Source organism: Macaca mulatta, chromosome 20 (genome assembly GCF_049350105.2).
Source record: "Macaca mulatta isolate MMU2019108-1 chromosome 20, T2T-MMU8v2.0, whole genome shotgun sequence".
NCBI lineage: Eukaryota > Metazoa > Chordata > Mammalia > Primates > Cercopithecidae > Macaca > Macaca mulatta.
The window spans coordinates 52,823,130-52,842,387 of record NC_133425.1 but is presented as its reverse complement, the minus strand read 5'-3'; the positions used below and the strand labels follow the sequence as shown (position 1 = coordinate 52,842,387).

At 39.8% G+C, this 19,258-nt stretch overlaps 1 protein-coding gene across 7 annotated transcripts in view; it reads right to left on the bottom strand.

Annotated features, from left to right (window-relative positions):
* Positions 1–19,258, bottom strand: part of RSPRY1 (ring finger and SPRY domain containing 1) — a 49,619-nt gene that overhangs the window by 5,827 nt on the left and 24,534 nt on the right. For all 7 annotated transcript variants that reach the window (XM_077986234.1, XM_077986233.1, XM_015126227.3 and 4 more), the window contains 9 exons: positions 18,949–19,075; positions 18,104–18,162; positions 15,861–15,927; positions 15,001–15,132; positions 11,490–11,605; positions 10,924–11,067; positions 4,929–5,040; positions 1,586–1,688; positions 1,096–1,248 (listed from right to left, as the gene is read on the bottom strand). In XM_077986234.1, coding sequence (XP_077842360.1) covers positions 1,096–1,248; positions 1,586–1,688; positions 4,929–5,040; positions 10,924–11,067; positions 11,490–11,605; positions 15,001–15,132; positions 15,861–15,927; positions 18,104–18,162; positions 18,949–19,075 — 1,013 coding nt within the window. The remainder of the gene's footprint in view (positions 1–1,095; positions 1,249–1,585; positions 1,689–4,928; positions 5,041–10,923; positions 11,068–11,489; positions 11,606–15,000; positions 15,133–15,860; positions 15,928–18,103; positions 18,163–18,948; positions 19,076–19,258) is intronic.

Genomic DNA, 19,258 nt, shown 5'->3' with positions numbered 1-19,258 from the left:
GGAACATACGCAACCCTTATGTTCTTGGGCTATTACCGAGGCTCTGCTGCTGCAGACAATGCTACCATCATCATGCCATTTTCTAGTTCATCTGGAAACTACTGAAACACTGAGACAGTGAGTCCAAGGTGAAGCACAGCCCAGAGCACTGCTTGCAGATCTGCTTTTTGAGCCAAAACAAGAGCTAGGATTATGCTACAGATACCTTCGGGGCATAACAGTCCAACATTAGCTATGTCATGGCCAGTATGCTGGCCTTGCCTGTTGAGAGAGACTCTCTTACTGATATAAGACATGTGGTATTAGTAACAGGAATACCCTTTAAACAGGCAGCTGCTCTGTTTAAAATGATAAACTTTAGCTCACATTGTGAAACAAGCTTCAACTTGAAATAATTACCAGGAAGCAGCTGGAGTCTTTCCCCAGCCTAAGGAATAGACTACATTCATCTCACAAGGAAGCAAAGCAGGCATTCATCTGATAAATTAATGCCAAACACAGTTTTTGTCAAATAAGGGTTGTGAAATTTTATGCAAGATGGTATTCACTGATGGTTGTGGAACAGTGTTGTCATCTTTGCCACACAGCTAAAACCATATAAAAAGTCTGTTTCAATAAAGCCGAGTCTGTTAAAAGGTGCACTAGATTTCCTAATATTTAGGATTTTGACACTGACATTCAAGTGAAGTTAGTTTGCAGCTTCTTTGTGTGTACGTGTGTCATATTTTTCTGATTTTTATACCAATCTTATTTATCTTACAAAAAAAATTTGAAAGTGTTCCTTCTTTCTGGGTTTGGTAACATTTTAAATAACAATAAGGTTATCTGTTACCTACAGATTTGGTAGAAATCCCCTGTGAAATCACCTGGGTCTAGTGCTTTCTAGGGACAGATATACACAATAATTGGTTTGTGTATATCTCTTCTGGGATCTATCTTAGTAATTTATATTTCCTGAAAAGTCATCCTTTTACTCAGGTATTGTAATTTAATTCAAAATGTATTGGTTATGTTCTTTTAAACTTGATTATAAATTGTTTAATTTCTCCTAAGATTCATGTGAAAGTCTGGAGATAGCCTGGGCAGATCCCTTACCTTGGCAAAATGATTTTTTCTTCAGCTGTTAGGAAGGCGTAGTCATTAAAAGTGCTAAATTTCATAGATGGTGGGTATTTGAATGGTTTTGCTCCAAAATTGAACTCACATTGTTGATATGACATGAAACTAGCTGCAGCAAAAAATCCAGATCTACAAATAAAACGGGTACAGAGGCCAACAGAATTAATAACAATCAAAATAGAGTTAATAGAACAGTTTTCAGAAAAGCAGGGTGAGTCAGTCCTACCCTGGCGAAAGGAAGAGTGACAGATTGTGTTTATAACCCACACAGGTCTGTGACCAGAGAATATTGTGCCTTATCTTCCTGTATCAAACTTCTAGGTCTGATCAAATGGGTTCCCAATCACTTGAAATTAATCAATTTCTCATCACAATTACGTACATAAATGGACAAAGACTTTTTTTTCCTAGAGAAAAGGGCATTCCATGCATCTACTCAAATTTTTGACTGAGAAGAGCTACTTACATAGTAGATGAAAAGACTTGCTTTTCAGGAGGCAGCTGGTTGCCATTTAAAAAGAAGATCATTTGCTTTTCATTCAAGTCTAACAGAAATCCTACTGTATCTCCTAGAGGATAAAGTGAAACACTGTTAGGATAATGATGTGTACTACCAGGATTCTCTAATAAGCATCTCAAGTGTTTCAGTGGCACTGTATTAAGTCTGCATCTTTAGCTATGCATTCAACATGGTCATTTTTGTTTCTTCTGTAACTGATCTGACCCCTACTCACCAATATTTTAATGTAACAATAAGAAAAAAATACTGCCAATTAAATTATGACAAGCCAATCTTAAAATGCATCCCAATTTCAAAGATGTTAAAATGTGGGGAAAAATATGCATTTTGGGCTCAATGCAATATTGGTAAGATCAAAATCATGTGCTTACTTGCCTTTCTGGTGAGATTTATAACTCCCTAGATAACTACCCCCAAAATATGCCTTTCTTTAAAAAAAAGGCAAGGCAGGCCGGGTAAGGTGGCTCCCGCCTGTAATCCCAGCACTTTGGGAGGCCGAGGTGGGCAGATCACTTGAGGTTAGGAGTTTGAAGACCAGCCTGGCCACATGGTGAAACCCTGTCTCCACTAAAAATACAAACATTAGCTGGGTGTGGTGGTGGGCACTTGTGATCCCAGCTAGTCGGGAGGCGGAAGCAGGAGAATCGTTTGAATTCGGGAGGTGGAGGTCGCAGTGAGCTGACATCATGCCATAGCACTCCAGCCTGGGCAACAGGGCAAGACTGTCTCAAAAAAAAAAAAAAAAAAAGACAGGGCATGGTGGTTCATGCCTGTAATCCCAGCACTTTGGGAGGCCAAGGCGGGCAGATCATCTGAGGTCAGTTTGAGACCAGCCCAGCCAACATAGTGAAACCCCATCTCTACTAAAAAAAGAAAAAATAACCTGGGTGTTATGGTGGGTGCCTGTAATACTTGGAAGGCTGAGGTAGGAAAATCGCTTGAACCCTGTACGTGGAGGTTGCAGTGAGCTGAGATTGCACCACTGCACTCCAGCCTGGGTGACACAGTAAGACTCTGTCTCAAAAAAAAGAAAAAAAAAAAAAAAGCATTTATCTTCACTTATCAAATAAAGTAAAACTCTTAAGGTTTCAGTTTTTGGTTTTGTTGTTTTTGTTGTTAAGACAGGGTCTTGCTCCATTACCCAGGCTGGAGTGCAGTGGTACAATCCTAGCTCACTCACTGCAGCCTCAAACTCCCGGGCTCAAGTGATCCTCCTGCTTCAGCCTCCTGAGTAACTAGGACTACAGGAACGTGCCACCACACCTGGCAAATTTTTAAAATTTTTTTACAGACGGAGGGTCTCATTATGTTGCCCAGGCTAATCTCAAACTCCTGGCCCCAAGTGATCCTCTCAAAGGATCCTCACACTTCGACCTCCAAAACTGCTGGGATTAAAGGTATGAGTCACCACATCTGGCCCAATTTTGGTTTTGAAAGATGAGATAAACAAATTTGTTTGTCAAAGATAAATGAAATTACACAGCAATGACAAGAAAAATGGACACTTAATGCTGGTGGAGGAAAATTGGGCAATATACAGCAAAAGTTTTGAAATTCTATATCCCCCTTGCCAGAGAAGTTTCACTTCTAAGGGTTTTGTCTTGAGAATATCCGGAATGGTCTATAATGATAATTTCAAAAGGCAAAAATGTCAATGTCCAACAATGAGGCATTAATTAGTATATCACAGTACAACTATATAATGGAATATTGAGAAGCCATTAAAAGTAATGTTATTGTCTGGGCCATGGTGGCTCAGGCCTATAATCCCGACACTTTGGGAGGCCAGAGTTGGGTGGATCACTTGAGCCCAGAAGTTTGAGGCTAGCCTGGGCAACATGGCAAAACCCTATCTCTACCAAAAAAATACAAAAATTAGCCAGGCATGGTGGTGTGTCCCTGTAGTCCCAGCTACTGGACAGGCTGAGGTGGGAGGATGGATTGTGCCTGGGAGGTCAAGGCTGTATGAGCTGTGATCACACCACTGCACTCAAGCCTGGGCTATCGATAGGTGAGACCCTGTCCCAAAAACAACAACAATAAAAAGTAATGTTATTTAATAACCTGGAAAGCTGTTCAAGGTATTAAGCATAACAACAACACAAATATATATACATATATATATATATATAAAATTTAAGCATTTTGAAAAAACTCTGGAGAAATTACAGGGGATTTTTAGTTTATTCATTTTGTTCTTTTTCTATTTTTCACATTTTTATAATAAACATATTACTCGAATAATCCTTTAAAAATTCTTATTTATACAAGCTAGTTTTTGAAAACAGTGCCTTTATCATACGCTTAATTAAATGAAGAAGTTTTACGTTCCTTCAAGAACCTGCAAGTCATTAAAATGAGTGTTCCTGTTGGCTTTTCTGACTTTTTTTCCCATATATCAATTTAATCAAGTGGAGCTGTTTCCACACGGGGGTGGGCAAATTCCTGCTTTTTTTTTTTTTTTTTTTTTTTGAGATAGAATCTCACTCTGTTGACCAGGCTGGAGTGCAGTAGCGCAATCTTGGCTCATTGCAACCTCTGCCTCCTGGGTTCAAGTGATTCTCCTGCCTCAGCCTCCCAAGTAACTGGGACCACAGGTAGGTGCCACTACACCTGGCTAATTTTTGTATTTTAGTAGAGATGAGGTTTCACCATGTTGGCCAGGCTGGTCTTGAACTCCTGACTTCAAGCAATCCACCTGCCTCAGCCTAAATTTCTGCTTTATTAGCATGCCTAAAAATTCAGTTTATATTCACAATGCTGACTGGGGTAGCAAAATGAGAGAGGGATGCTTGGAGAAATAGCTGGGTTATATCCTCTATCTCTGATGCTAGGACTCCATTCCTTCCAGAGGTTATATCTTTTACCATATGACCCTACTTCCTTAGAGCGTGGTCACTGGATAGAACCTGTTCCATAGCCATCTTGTCCCTGAAAAATCCTCATTTTAGTGGCATTACAATTCCAGTGTCCCTGATATTGGCATGGCTGTTTTAATTCAAAATAGATCCAAAGAGGAAAATAGAATTCATACTAATCTTAACAGTATCATTTTCTGACGAATGTAAAAAAATTATTTTCTGAAACGTTTTTGCTACAGGAAGGACTCCACCAGAGGTAAACTTATCGGAGGAGTACCATTTATATCTTTGGCAGTGACACAAAAGTTAATATCCCTTTTCACATTTGATCTTCTTCTAAGACATTTTAAGGCTTAATGTAATAAATGCCTCATAATAACCATATGTCTTAACCCACTTGATAAATTTATAATAGAGGGAATGAATACCTTCTTTCCAGCATGGGTGTATGTGAGGCTTACTTCTGGCATTGTACCAAATCAGCTGCCGGCAGCCATCATACGCACAAGAGTATTCATCATCCCCAATGCCATAGCCTTCCTGGAGGGAGACAAGGCCCAGAAGATTAGCAAGTCTGCCTGCTCTGACCTGGGAAGACAGAGTGTGTTTTTTACAACCACTGACCTAGTGGCTGGGATTCTAAGCTTTCTGGATGAAGAGAGAGCTCATGGTTTTTGGAAAATACTAAAATTATGACTTAGAGGGCTGGTCCCAAGTGAACAGATAATGACTTCACCAACAAATATTTGCCCAGTACCTCCTTTGTTCAGGCACTTTCACATTTCTTAGTTCATTTAGTTCTCACTAACTACCATGAGGCTGGTGGCATCAGACTCCATTATAAGAGGAAACAAACGCTCAGAGAGGTCAACCAGCTTGCCCAAGCATGTATTACTTGCCCAAGAAAGAGAGCCAGGTTTGAACCTAAATTCTTCTGATTCCAAGATCAGTACACTTGTATATCAGTACCAGATTGTCAGAGGAATTCAAACCAGAGAGACTCCATCTTGAATAGGGGCAGGGTAAAATGAGGCTTAGACTTGCTGGGCTGCTGGTCTGCATTCCCAAGAGGTCAGGCATTCTTAGTCACAGGATGACACAGGAGGTCAGAACAAGATACAGGTCACAAAGACCCTGCTGATAAAACAGGATGCGACAAGCCAGCCAGAAGCTGGCCAAAACCCACCAAAACCAAGATGGCAACAAAAGTGACCTCTGGTCATCCTCACTGTTCATGATATGCTAATTATAATGTATTAGCATGCTAAAAGACACTCTAACAGGTGCCATGACAGTTTACAAATGTCATGGCAGTTTGGAAGTTACTCTATATAGTCTAAAAAGGAACCCTTGGTTCTGGGAATTGCCTGCTCCTTTCCCAGAAAACTCATGAATAATCTACCCCTTTTTAGCATATAATCGAGAAATAACCTAAGTCCACTCAGTTGGGCAGCCCACGCTGCTGCTCTGCCTATAGAGTAAGTAGCTATTCTTCTGTTTCTTTAATAAACTTTTCACTTTATTCTATAGTCTCACCCCAAATTCTTTCTTGTGCAAGGTCCAAAAACCCTCTCTTGGGATCTGGATCCAGACCCTTTCCAGTAACAAGATCAGATCAGGCAAATGCCTTTCTTGCATGTAGCAGACTTCAAAATACCCAAATATTCAGAGATTTCAAAACTGGAGACGAGAAAGGTTATAGTGGACACTCAGATAAAAGCTATTCTGAGATCAGCTTGATTTGAGGATTGTACAGGTCCTTGGCAGTTTCTTCTTTTTTTTCCTTTGAGATGGAGTTTCACTCGTTGCCCAGGCTGGAGTATAATGGGGTGATCTTGGCTCACCGCAACCTCTGACTCCCGGGTTCAAGCGATTCTCCTGCCTCAGCCTCCTGAGTAGCTGGGATTACAGGCATGAGCCACCATGCCCAGCTACTTTTGTATTTTTAGTAGAGATGGGGTTTCTCCATGTTGGTCAGGCTGGTCTCGAACTCCAGACCTCAGGTGATCTGCCCGCCTTGGCCTCCCAAAGTGCTGGGATTACAGGCATGAGCCACCGTACCTGGCAGTTTCTTCTTTTTCTTACTTACTGTCTTTCAATTATTTCACAGAACTGTTAAAATAAAAGGGTGGCTGAGATCTTAAGAAATTATTTTGAGTGCTTATAAAAAATAGAAGCAGCAAGCAAATCAGACAACTGCTATCTTTAAGGAACAATGGTGAAAAGTTTTACTAGAGAAAGAAATTGAAAATGGCCAAATCCAGGTAAGATCAGGTCCTGATGGCCTGTTTCTTCTATGGGGCAAACAATACAGTGAGGAGATAGATTGGAAAAAAAGTTCGAATGCAACGATTTTGTACTAAATTTTTGGATTACAACATACTGAATTTAGATGAATGCTCTCCAAAGGGACTCTCCTGAAATAGCTACTGATATTCACTATTCAGACTATTCAAGAGTTAAATGAGCTTGCATCTAATTGCCTTAGAAATTCACCACCCAAGGCTGCCAAGAGCGCTGGCTCATGCCTGTAATCTCAGCACTTTGGGAGGCGGATCACTTGAGGCCAGGCGTTTGAGACCAAAACCATGTCTCTACTAAAAATACAAAAATCATCCAGGTGTGGTGGTGCACACCTATAATCCCCGTTACTCTGATGGCTGAGGCACAAGAATTGCCTGGACCTGGGAGGCGGAGGTTGCAGTGAGCAGAGACCACGTGCCACCGCACCCTGGCCTGGGTGACAGAGTGAGACTGTCTCAAAACAAAAGAAAACAAATTCACCACTTGCTAGAAAGAATGCCTTGCCATCCCTTTCAAAGGCTGAACAAGTCAGTAAGTAAAAAACTTAAAAACCACTAACATGTAGGCATTGGGGCATAGGTAAAAGGCAAGCAATTCTTTTCTATCTTCACCTTTTAATGTCCTGATAAGTCCTTGACAGAACACTTGAAAGAAATTCCTAGAAACTAGCCACGATGAGTTGGTAAAGAACAGACTCATTACACATTCTTTACCACGCAGTGTCTTTGATGACTGGATAAGTTCCACAACAGAGTGGCACTGTAGCACAAAGAAGGAACTCTAATAACTTTAACTACAGAGCAGTATCTACAGATTTAAGGAGAAGATGCCTCTGCCTAGCTGAGATGCACTTTAAAAATCTCTTGAGCTTACATCTCAGAGAATAATCTAGATGTTCTACACCTTCTCTCAGCTCAAAATGTTCCCAGCAGGATTAATTTTGGTTTCCATTGGCTAGGACAGATAAATGAGAGAATAGAGTGGCTAGCTTGGTATTTATTTTGAACTGTTTTTTGGTCATGCATATTTTAGCAATGGAAACATTACCAAATACAAACAAAAGAAAGTTTATCCACAGCTTGTCATTCAGGGAATAGTCCCATGTGGTGGACACTGTCTTTTTCCTGCTGTAGAGCATCCCAACTGCTTCCTGTTATGGGAAATGTATGAAGACAGTGTTCTGCCGCCTCTTTTGGAAGTGGAAAGGTAAAGATATGACCTAGCCTTGGCCAGCTGGACCTTCCCATCAAACACTCAGTATGGTGCAAGTGACCCCACACAGAGGGATAGTTAGGATTGATTTCTAGCAGCAATGGTGGCTACATGCTGGCCAGATCATTCCCCTAAAACACTGGCTGTTGTACTTCCTGTTTCTTGGCCCTGACATTGCCTTGGAGCCTGTCTAGTTCCCAAACTTCTCCATAATCTGGAGGCCCTGGAAAGGCTTCTAAGTCATTCCTTTTCTGTCTGAGATAGCCAGAGTCATTTTCTCCAAGGCAGGATGCTTCAACAGGGGAAGGAGCATGGGCTATCCTGACCAGGGTTTGAAATCTCTAGCAGCTAGAGACTAGATGGCTTTGGACAAGTTTCTTAATTTCTCTGAACTTGATTTTCCTCATCTTTAAATGGCAGAATAATATCTTTCCAAACTCTCAAAAAGATTAAAGATGAATATGTGGAAGATCTATCACATGACAGACGCTCATGAAAAGGCAAAAGTTATTTATCTATTTATTTATTTATTTATTTATGAGACAGAATCTCACTCTATTGCCCAGGCTAGAGTGCAGTGGTGCATTCCGGGCTCACTGCAACTGCCACTTCCCATGTTCCAGCAATTCTCCTGCCTCAGCCTCTTGAGTAGGTGGGATTACAGGTGCTCGCCACCACACTCAGCTAATTTTTGTATTTTCAGTAGAGACGGGGTTTCACCATGTTGACCAAACTCCTGACCTTAAGTGATCCACCCACCTCAGCCTCCCAAAGTGCTGGGATTACAGGTGTGAGCCACCGTGCCCGGCCAAAAGGCAAAAGATATTTTAGATAAATCAGAGTACACCCTTGGAGAGTTGCTCCTCCTAAGCCTCCATAAAAATATACAATACAACAAGAAAAACTATTCTGTAGATTACCTGAACAGAACTATCCTTAAGCTTATTTTAATGACTTAAAATTGAGCCCAGTGGCCAGCCTTTTAAAATGGAAACCTAAGCAGCAAGAGTTCAAGTAAGAGGCACTATGGAGACACCTGGAATCTTTTGAAACTGGATGTATCCTAGGAATGACTTACTCCATAGAATCACACCCTGTCTGAATAGGCAAAAAGATTCAGAATCACCAGAACAATGTACATTTGAAGCAAAGTTTTAAATATGGCAACATCATTAAAATCCTGTATTTGGGAAAAGACATCATATCAGACTTTATCAGTTTCTAATAGGGAATCAACTAATGCTTGGATCAGGGAAGAATGTTTGCTTTTAAAGAAACCAATAGCCTGTCAAGTGATCTGCAGGATAAAAAAACAGTATTTAAGTCTTTAACTTGAGAAGCCAAAGGTCTGCAACTACATGGCAAAAATTATAGTTTCATCAAGCAAATGAAAAGATCCAGCTTCACTGGTCATTAAAAAAACACATTTGTAACATTCGGTGTCAGATCTAGATCTGTAGTGTGTTTGCTGCCAAATCAGGAGAAACAAATTTTATATTGAAGCTTCCTCTGTGGAAGAATCCCCTATATTACTTCTAGTTCTAGAACAATTTTTCATTTCCAAATGAGGAAATTGGCTAATTCTCTGAGATTTTCCCCATTTTTGAATACAAAAAAAAAACAACTACTGTAGAATAGGAAGGCCACTGAATTCTGGTATGAGTTTCTTCCTATTCTGTCTCAGTTTTCTCATCTGTGAAATGGAAATTCTAACAGTAAAAGCTATTGTGGGAATCAGATGATTGGCAGACTGGGGTCTAGTTCTCCACCCCAGACAAGAGTCCAGACTTGACCTCTCCACTGGCCCTTTTCCTCCAATTTGTCTCTCTCCAGCCTAGGAGTTTTAATAATACACCATCAACAATTCCAGGGTGAAATACAGCCTTGCTGAAAAAGGCCTTTAAAAACTATGCTTATAAGTAGCTCACCATGGGATGTTCCTGTAGTCCCAGCTATTCGGGAGGCTGAGGTAAGAGGATGGCTTGAGCCCAGGAGTTCGAGGCCAGCCTAAGCAACACAGTGAGACCTGTCTCTAAAAGCAAAGCAAAAAACCAGAAAACTTCACCATGCTTATGGCTGGCAAGTTTAATTTGATTTTGTTGGATCACTTCTAAAACCCATTCCAGGATCTTACATATTGGATGGGGGACTATTATTTAGATTAACAAAATAATTCAAGGGGCTTCTCCCACCTCAAACGGTAGAAATCATATGAAAACAAAATATTCCTGATCAAAACTGGATTAATTCCAAACAGCTTATAATTTGATCAACAGAAGAAAGCCAATTGGCCTGGGTGTTAGAAGGGTATAAAGTGGCAAGAAATCATACATCTGTAGGAAAGGGAGGAACTCCAACACCTTCAATGCTACTTACGCTAGGATTTAATTTTCCCCTTTATATTACAGCTTTCTATAACAAAAGAGAAATAACTAAATATTGAGAAAAATGTGCCAACTAATTACTAGGTAAAAGTCAAGTGAAAGAAGTCAAGCCAACAATCTATTTCTTGAAAGGAAGAGAATCCCTACAAAGCTCTTAGAGCTTAAACTCAAGGTAATAATCAGCACTACTTCCTATATAAGAAATGAGCCAAATATGTGGCTGGGGCAGAAGCAGAGCCTACAAAGACAAATTCACATCTAGCCTCTAGGTGAAAAATTAGCGTGAACTTAAGATTCAAGAAAAAGAAAAGGCTGAGGGGCAATTTCACTTGTGTTTTCCTATTTTTCTATCAGTTTAGTAGATCGTTGTTAGGGATCTGGTACCGTGTGGCTCTGCCCAAGAAAAGATTATTGAGCAAATCTATTTGAAAAATAAGTATGTCTAAGTATTTTCCACCCACCAACTAGGGGGAAAAAGCAAACTGCCACTGCCCCCATTTTCACAGTTCTCTAGGGTACTTACATGATTGAGGAATTTGCTGTCTCGAGTGGCCCAGCCAATTTGCATGACACCAGAAGTGACCACTGTTACTTCATAGTACCATACCCCAGCATCCACACAAAAGGTGCAACGCACACTTTCAAAAGAGGAGGCATCACAGCGAGCCTGGCAAAACCAAAAAATGTGACAATCAACCATGAGGGCCTTAAGACCACCAAAGATAACTGACTACTGGGAAGGCTGAGTGTATTTTTCCTTATTAAAGCTTCTGGTGGACTGTTTCCTCCATCCATCCTCAGTGACAAAAAGTACAAAATCAAACTATATAAGGCATTTGGCAACATACAGAATCAAAGAATTGTTTGCAGCCATTCTTCAAACAGTTCTTTAATCCTGACACATTTAGTGCCTTATGGTACCTTCTGTTCATAAGCAGATCTTTCATCAAGACTTCCCCATGAAGTCAGCAACATTTCCAAAATACAGGGAGAGAGGGAAGCACCAGCCCTAAGACAACTGGCTATGCAACGATTAAAGTAATTACCCTCTCATCCCCCAAAGGGTCTAACTGTAGAAGCATTACCTACCTCTAAGCCATGAGGTGAGATCTTCAGGTATTCGCTGACATCATTGCTATTCAGCATGGCCCTAATGCTACTCAAGTTCACTTTCTCATAGGTCAGCTGTCTACCTTCTTTTAAAACTGCAAAAGAAAGAGTGTTCATGTTTCTAAGGCAGGTAGCTGTGGGGAAAAGAAGAAGCTAGTGCCAGCTACAGCAATCAGACAAGAGAAAGAAATAAAGGGCATCCAAAATGGAAAGGAAGAAGTCAAATTATCTGTGTTTGTGGATAATATGATCTTATATTTAGGAAAACCTAAAAAAATCTGCCAATAAGCTATTAGAACTAAAAAGCAAATTCAGTAAAGTTGCAGGATATAAAATCAACATACAAAAATCAATAGCATTTCTATATGCCAATAGCAAACAATCTGAAGAAGAAATCAAGAAAGTAATTGTACTTACAAAACCTATAAATAAAATAAGATACCTAGGAATAAACTTAATCAAAGAAGTGAAAGATCTCTACAATGAAAACTATAAAACACTAATGCAAGAAATTGAAGAGCACACAAAGATATACCATGTTCATGGATTGGAAGACTCAATATTGTTAAAACGTCTACACTACTTAAAGCAATCTACAGATTCCATGCAATCCCTATCAAAATACCAATGACATTCTTCACAGAAATAGAAAAAATAATCCTAAAATTTATCCTAACAACAATAGACCCAGAATAGCAAAAAACCTGGCCCTGAGCAAAAAAACAAAACTGGAGGAATCCCATTACTTGACTTCAAATTATACTACAGAGTTGCAGGAACCCAAACTGCATGGTACTGGCATAAAAACAGACACATGGACCAATGGAACAGAACAGAGAATCCAGAAATAAATCCATACATCTACAGTGAACTCATTTTCAACAAAGGTGCCAAGAACATACACTGGGAGAAAGGACAGTGTCTTCAATAAATGGTGCTAGAAAAACCACATATCCATAAACAAAAGAATAAAACTAGACCCCTATCTCTCATCGTCTATAAAAATCAAATCAAAATGGATTAAAGACTTAAATCTAAGACCTCAAACTATGAAACTACTAAAATAAAACATTGGGGAAACTCTCCAGGACACTGATCTGGGCAAAGATTTCTTGAATACCCCAAAAGCACAGGCACCAAAGCAAAAATGGACAAATGGGATCATATTAAGCTAAAAAGTTTCTTACAGCAAAGGAAATGATCAACGAAGTAAAGAGACATCCCACAGAATGGGAGAAACTATTTGCAAACTATCCATTTGACAAAGGATTAATAACCACAATATATAAGAAGGTCATACAACTCAACAGGAAAACATCCAATAATCTGATTAAAAGGTGGGCAGAACAACTGAATAGACATTTATCAAAAGAACACATACAAATGGCAAACAGATATATGAAAAGGTACTCAACATTATTGATCATCAGAGAAATCCAAATCAAAACTACAATGAGCTATAATCTCACCCCAGTAAAAACAGTATTTATCCAAAAAAACCGGCAACAGTGAATGCTGGTGAGGATGTGGAGAAAAGGTAACCCTTGTACACTGGTGATAGGAATGTAAATTAGTACGGCCACTATGGAGAACAGTATGGAGGTTCCTCAAAAAACTAAAAACAGAGCTACCATATGATCCAGCAATTCTGCTGCTAGATATATAGCAAAAAGAAAGGAAATGAGTATATCAAAGAAATATCTGCAATCTCATGTTTATTGCAGCACTCACAATAGCCAAGATTTGCAATCAACCTAAGTGTCCACAGAGAGACAAATGAATAAAGAAAATGTGGTGCATACACATAATAGTGTACTGTTCAGCCACAAAAACAGAATGAGATCCTGTCATTTACAATAACATGGATGGAACTGTCGGACATGATGTTAAGTGAAATAAGTCAGGCACAAAAAGACAAACTTTGCACGTTCTCACTAATTTTTGTGGGAGCTAAAAATTAAAACAACTGAACTCATGAAAAGAGAAAATAGAAGGATGATTACCAGAGGCTGGGAAGGGTAGTCGGGGTGGGGGAGAAATGGGGTTGGTTAATGGGAATATAGCTAGACAGAATGAAGAACACCTAGTATTTGACAGCATAACAGGGTGACTACAGTCAACAATAATTTATAGTACATTTAAAAATAACTAAAAGAAAATAAAAGTGTAAAACAAAGAAATTTAAAAAAACCAAAAGAGTATAATTGGAATGTTTGTAACACAAATAAATGATAAATGCTTGAGGGGACAGATATCCCATTTACTCTGACGTGGTAATTACTCATTGTATGACTGTATCAAAATATCTCATATGCTTCAAAAATATGTATTACTATATGTCCATTAAAAATAATCCTCCTGGAAGGTAAAACACACTGATTTTTCATACGTTAAAAATAAACAAACAAATAAATAAGGTAGTGCTATCCTAGTTAAGGAGCAGAGGTGCTCGTAAATGGCAGAATAGGTGGGGAGACATAGCCAGAGCTCTGCTGCAGCATTGCCATTTGAAGATCAATCAAACAAATGCTAGGAAAGGCAGCACTGCTAGATTTATGCTTCCATTCCCTAGAGAATCATTTTGCATGAACAAAATCCAAATTGCACTCTTTCAGAATTATTCTTTAACTGGCACTTCACAGGCTGTGCAGGAAGCTCCTCCCCACAATATTGGGGTAACAGTGGGGGTGGATTTACATGTCAGTTGTGCTTTAGCACAGTACTAACTATGGATGGGGGAGTGAGGGTACAGAAGTATACAGGTTGATCGCTCTTAATCTGAAAATCCAAAATGCTCCAAAATCCAGTACTTTTTGAGTGCAGACACGAGGCTCAAAGGAAATGCTCGATGGAGGATTTCAGATTTTTTGATTAGGGATGCTTAACCGGGTATCTGCCAATACTCCGAAATCTGAAAAAATGTGAAATCTGAAATACTTTCAGTCCCAAGCATTTCAGATAAGAGAAATTCAAACTATAAGAGAAACTCAACCTATAGTAGTTTTTGTTCCAGCAGCCCTTGGAGGAGGAAAAGAGAAAAATCAGGAACAGTTCTCATGATGTAGGTAAAACATGACTTGGGTTTTGAAGAGCAAGGTTGGGAAAGGGAGAGGAGTAAAGAGGGAATTCCAAGTGAGGGGAATAGGTCCAGATGTAGGAATCATCAGGACCTGTTTGTAGGACAGTGAGATGATTTGTGTTGGAAAGAGCTGGTTAGACAGTGCCATATAATTAAGGGCTTTGATGCAGTAGGAAACTGGGTGCCAGTAAAGGTTTTTGAACAAGAAAATGCTGGAATTAGAAGCATACTATACAATTCTTGTCTAAAGGGTCTCTAGGATACTTTTCTGCTAGAATATATCCAACCTGCCAGTAGAGGTCCTTATAAGGACTCATACTTACCACTGCAAAAGGAAGACCAGTGAGCCTATGAAAGAAATGAGTCTGGAAATGGAAACAGACATTTTAATAAAGGACAACTCTCACTTACAGAGATTGTCTAAGCTCCACTGGGCACAGAAACCAACTTGACGTTTCAGATAATCAGGATCATTAGCCCAGGACTCCAATGTGACAAGCCGGTCACTAATACTGGATTCAGAAATAGTCAATTTATTTTCACCTGTTTGGAAAGACATAATCCTTGAATTAACAATGAAAGAGTAGAATGATTTGCTCAGCAAATTAGTATTGCTAAGGGGAAGAGGCAATTAAAGAACTGGAGACTAGATTAGACTTCAATTAAACTTTCTAGGGATAACATAGCCAAAGAGCTTTGACTATTTTCTTTTCCTTTTTTTTTAGTCACAGGGTCTCGCTCTGTTGCCTAGGCTGGAGTACAGTGGCACAACCACGGCTCACTGTAACCTTGAACTACTGGGCTCAAGTGATCCCCCAGCCTCAGCATCCCAAGTAGCTAGGAACATAGGTGCATGCCACCATGCCTGGCTGATTTTTTAAAATTTTTTGTAGAGATTGAGTCTTGCTATGTTGCCCACCCTGGTCTCGAACTCCTGGCCTGAAGCGATCCTCTGGCCCTGGCCTCCCAAAGTGCTGGGATTATAGGCATGAGCCACCACACTTCTTTCTAGAAAGTAGCAATCGCATTACTAAATTTTTGGCTATAAAAAGTGAGTAATCATGGTTACCAAGTTTCGATTCTTAGGTGAGAAAATCCTTGCCTTTGTCCCTGTTATACTTCATTGGCTTTAACGTGTCTATCCAGACGAAAACAGAATGTAATGCCCATCTGATGGGGTTCAAAGTGTAGGCTCATCCAGTAACTAAGAAAAATAAAATTTTTAACAACCAATACAGAAGATCATTAGTGCAAGAAGTCACTATACCTACTTGTCTGTGCAAACTTTTCCAGTGCGATAAGTGCAAAAAGCATGACTGTGGGGTGGGACTGTAACTTCTGAAAAACAACAAAAGATAAAAAAAAAAAAAAAAAAAATCATTCCCCTGCAGAGGTGGCAAGTTATCAGTTTCATTTCCTTGCCCAGTATGTGCTAGATGTTTTTTTGAGTGGTCAGAAAAGTTCCATTCATTCAAGTCCTCAATTATCCGTTTGGCTAATGTTAGTAATGACAGTAACAGTAATGAACCGGACAGGCTCTCTTAATCTTGTAATTTTTTCTTAAAGTCACTAGGTTAACTTATAGATTTGGAAATTTCAAAAGTATCCTGTTAAATACACTATGTTATTTTACTTCGTAAAACTTATATTAGGGTTTTGTTAAATAAAACATTGATTCTCACATTCATTTATGCAAGCCAAACAGAAACCTTGAATTATAAACTAAAAATGATCTTTTACTTAGAACCCTAAAAAGAACCACTTATCACTACCAAGTTCCAAAATTAGAAATAATTAAATTAACAATTAATGGCTTAGTTTTTAAGCTGTTTCCTGAAAGGAATTCTACAAATGCTGATGGTAGACAGGAGAAAGCAACAAGTGAACTCTTAGTTACATTTAAGTTCATGTCACATGAGTTCCCCTTTAAGGAAAGGTCTATCTGTTGAACATGACACCTTCTCATAGCCATGCTTTCCCTACTGCTGCATTGGGAGCCACCAGAGGAGCTCCAGAATATCAGATGATTCCCACTGACTTCCCTGGTACCCACCTAAGTTCTGGAAAGCTCACATAACCACCATCCCTGCTGCTGGAAAGCCTATTCAGCATTCTATTTCTTCTCATATCCATCTAAATCCCTCTGCCTGGCTTTTCAGGCCCTGAACCCTTTCTAGCTGGCTACTCAGTCTGTGTCCTATCTCTGAACACTGTCTTCTCTCATCAGACACTTCTCTGTCTCTGGGCTTCTGCCTGTGATGTTCCCTTAGCTAAGAAATCCAATTTTTCCTCCTCTGGGCACAATAAAATCCTAATCTTATGGCATGACCCAGCTGAGGGTCCACCTTCATCAGGAAGTCTGACTTTCATGACACCCCAGCTCTCATTACCCATACCACCCACCTCCCTCACCTTCTCATTTAGTCTTTTTTTTGAGACGGAGTCTCGCTCTGTCGCCCAGGCTGGAGTGCAGTGAGATCTCAGCTAACTGCAATCTCTGCTTTCTAGGTTCAAGTGAATTCCTGCCTCAGCCTCCTGTACCTGGGACTACACGCACATGCCACCGTGCCCGGCTAATTTTTGTATTTTTAGCAGGGACCGGGTTTCACCATGTTGGTCAGGCTGGTCTTGAACTTCTGACCTCAGGCGACCTGCCCACCTCAGTCTCCCAAAATGCCGGGATTATAGGCGTGAGCCACTGTGCCCGGCCCTCATTTAGTCTTGACGAAGTACTTTATCCCATGATCACATCCTGTGATAAAATGGAGGCTAATTATCTTGTCTGAGTAGTTTTGTTTCCTCAACTAACCAATAAACTTCTTGAAATCAAGGACTGCCATGCTGTATCCCCAGAGTGCTCATTGAGAATAAGGTAAGTGTTTTAAGCACGTATCAGCGTGTATTGACAAATAAGGGTTTTCAGACCAGAGTTTTGAAAAAGGCCAATGCTCACTAGGCTTACAAAAATAACTTTTAAAAATATAGACCATTCAAGACCACAGGCCAGAACTAGGAGAGATCTGAGGGCATAGCCTCAGCAAACCACAGGCTTCACACACAATATATTAAATACTCCAGTGACAACAGTTTTAAGAACAGTAGCAGTGAGGGGGAGGGCAGGGAGGAGTAGAGATTTATATACACTGGGAATTTGACTTGATGGCCTCCTGGCTTGGAACACCATGTAATTTTGTTTCCACTGTGGAGGTCCCTATTACCATTTGGCAAACTCTAGGAACATGCAAAAGAGCCAATCATAGCAGCTATCTTATGACTAAATTTAAAACCAGACCAACTCAGCTGTTTTTGCTGGTTGGAATAAATTCCAATCCCACTCTCTTTTTTAAACATAGGAGGGAATAAATAAGCATTCGGGAAACACCTGCAAATAAAATTTACAATTGATTCCATTCTCTGTGCCAGAGGCTATGCCAGCAATTTGAGAAAATGCACAGTTCTAGACGATGCTCACTTCTAGATGACTGAGAATAAATAGTTTTGATGTCTCACTTACCAGACACTGTAGCAAATATTCCAGTATTCCTGGGCTCAGTAAACCTATACTTGCAGGACCTAGACAAATACAACAAACACTTGATATAAATTAAAATGCCATATTATTTTAAATCACTGGTAGCAATCAAATTGTTTTGGTAGAACTCTTTCACGCATGTTATCTTATTCAAGCATCCTGCTCTGAGGTAGAAAATAGTACCAGTCCCATCTCACAGTTAAGCAAGTGAGCCCACAGAGTGAAGCAACTAACTCCAGGGCACTTGGCGAGCACATGGGAGAGTCCAAACCAGCAGCCACATATTCTGATTTCTAATCCATTGTTTCTTCCACAATATGTGATGTTAGTAGCTGAGCTATGCCCCTATACTTTGCTGTTAACTTTCTTAAAATGGGTAATATTCATAAACAAATTAAATATCTGTTTCTCAGGAACTGCTCCAATCAGAAGCTCCTTTTCCTCTCCCTCTACCTTGTATGTCTTCATAATCTAGCTAAACTTTATAAAGTGTGTATATATGCAAATTATATATTGTATACATACATACATATCTTTGTTATGCTGAATTTAGCTTTTCCCCCTTTTTTTCTTTTCCCCGCTCCTTAAAGCAAATAAACACAACTTTTTTCTTTTAAAATTTCCCCTGAAAATCCACAAAGCTAAATTAAATTGCATTCACCTCTGTAGCCTTTCAATAATTTTCTTCCAGTTAGTCTATGTCTCTCAATATCATTGTTAAGAGATTTATTTCTGTTATAGCAGGTTTGATCAAAGACCTACAGTACAAATTTCCCTTTAATGTCAAACAACTGAAGATCTTCCACTGTGGAGTGTCCCAAAGTTACCTGCTAGTTTCTCAGCCAAGCAGCCTAGGACTGCAGATGTGTTCCTGTGTTTGGCAGGATGGCCTGAGTCCTGGCAAGCTACTTCTCCATTTAAATTGAGAATTTCAGTCAATTTCTGGAGTGCATCCTAAAACAAAAAAGTACAAGTGGGTTTGACCCATATACTACACAGGTTGTTTTCCCAGGCTCATTTTTTTTTTGAGACGAAAGCTATAACCAGCACTTTGGGAGGCCGAGGAGGGCGGATCACGAGATCAAGAGTTCGACACCAGCCTGGCCAACATGGTGAAACCCCATCTCTAGTAAGAAT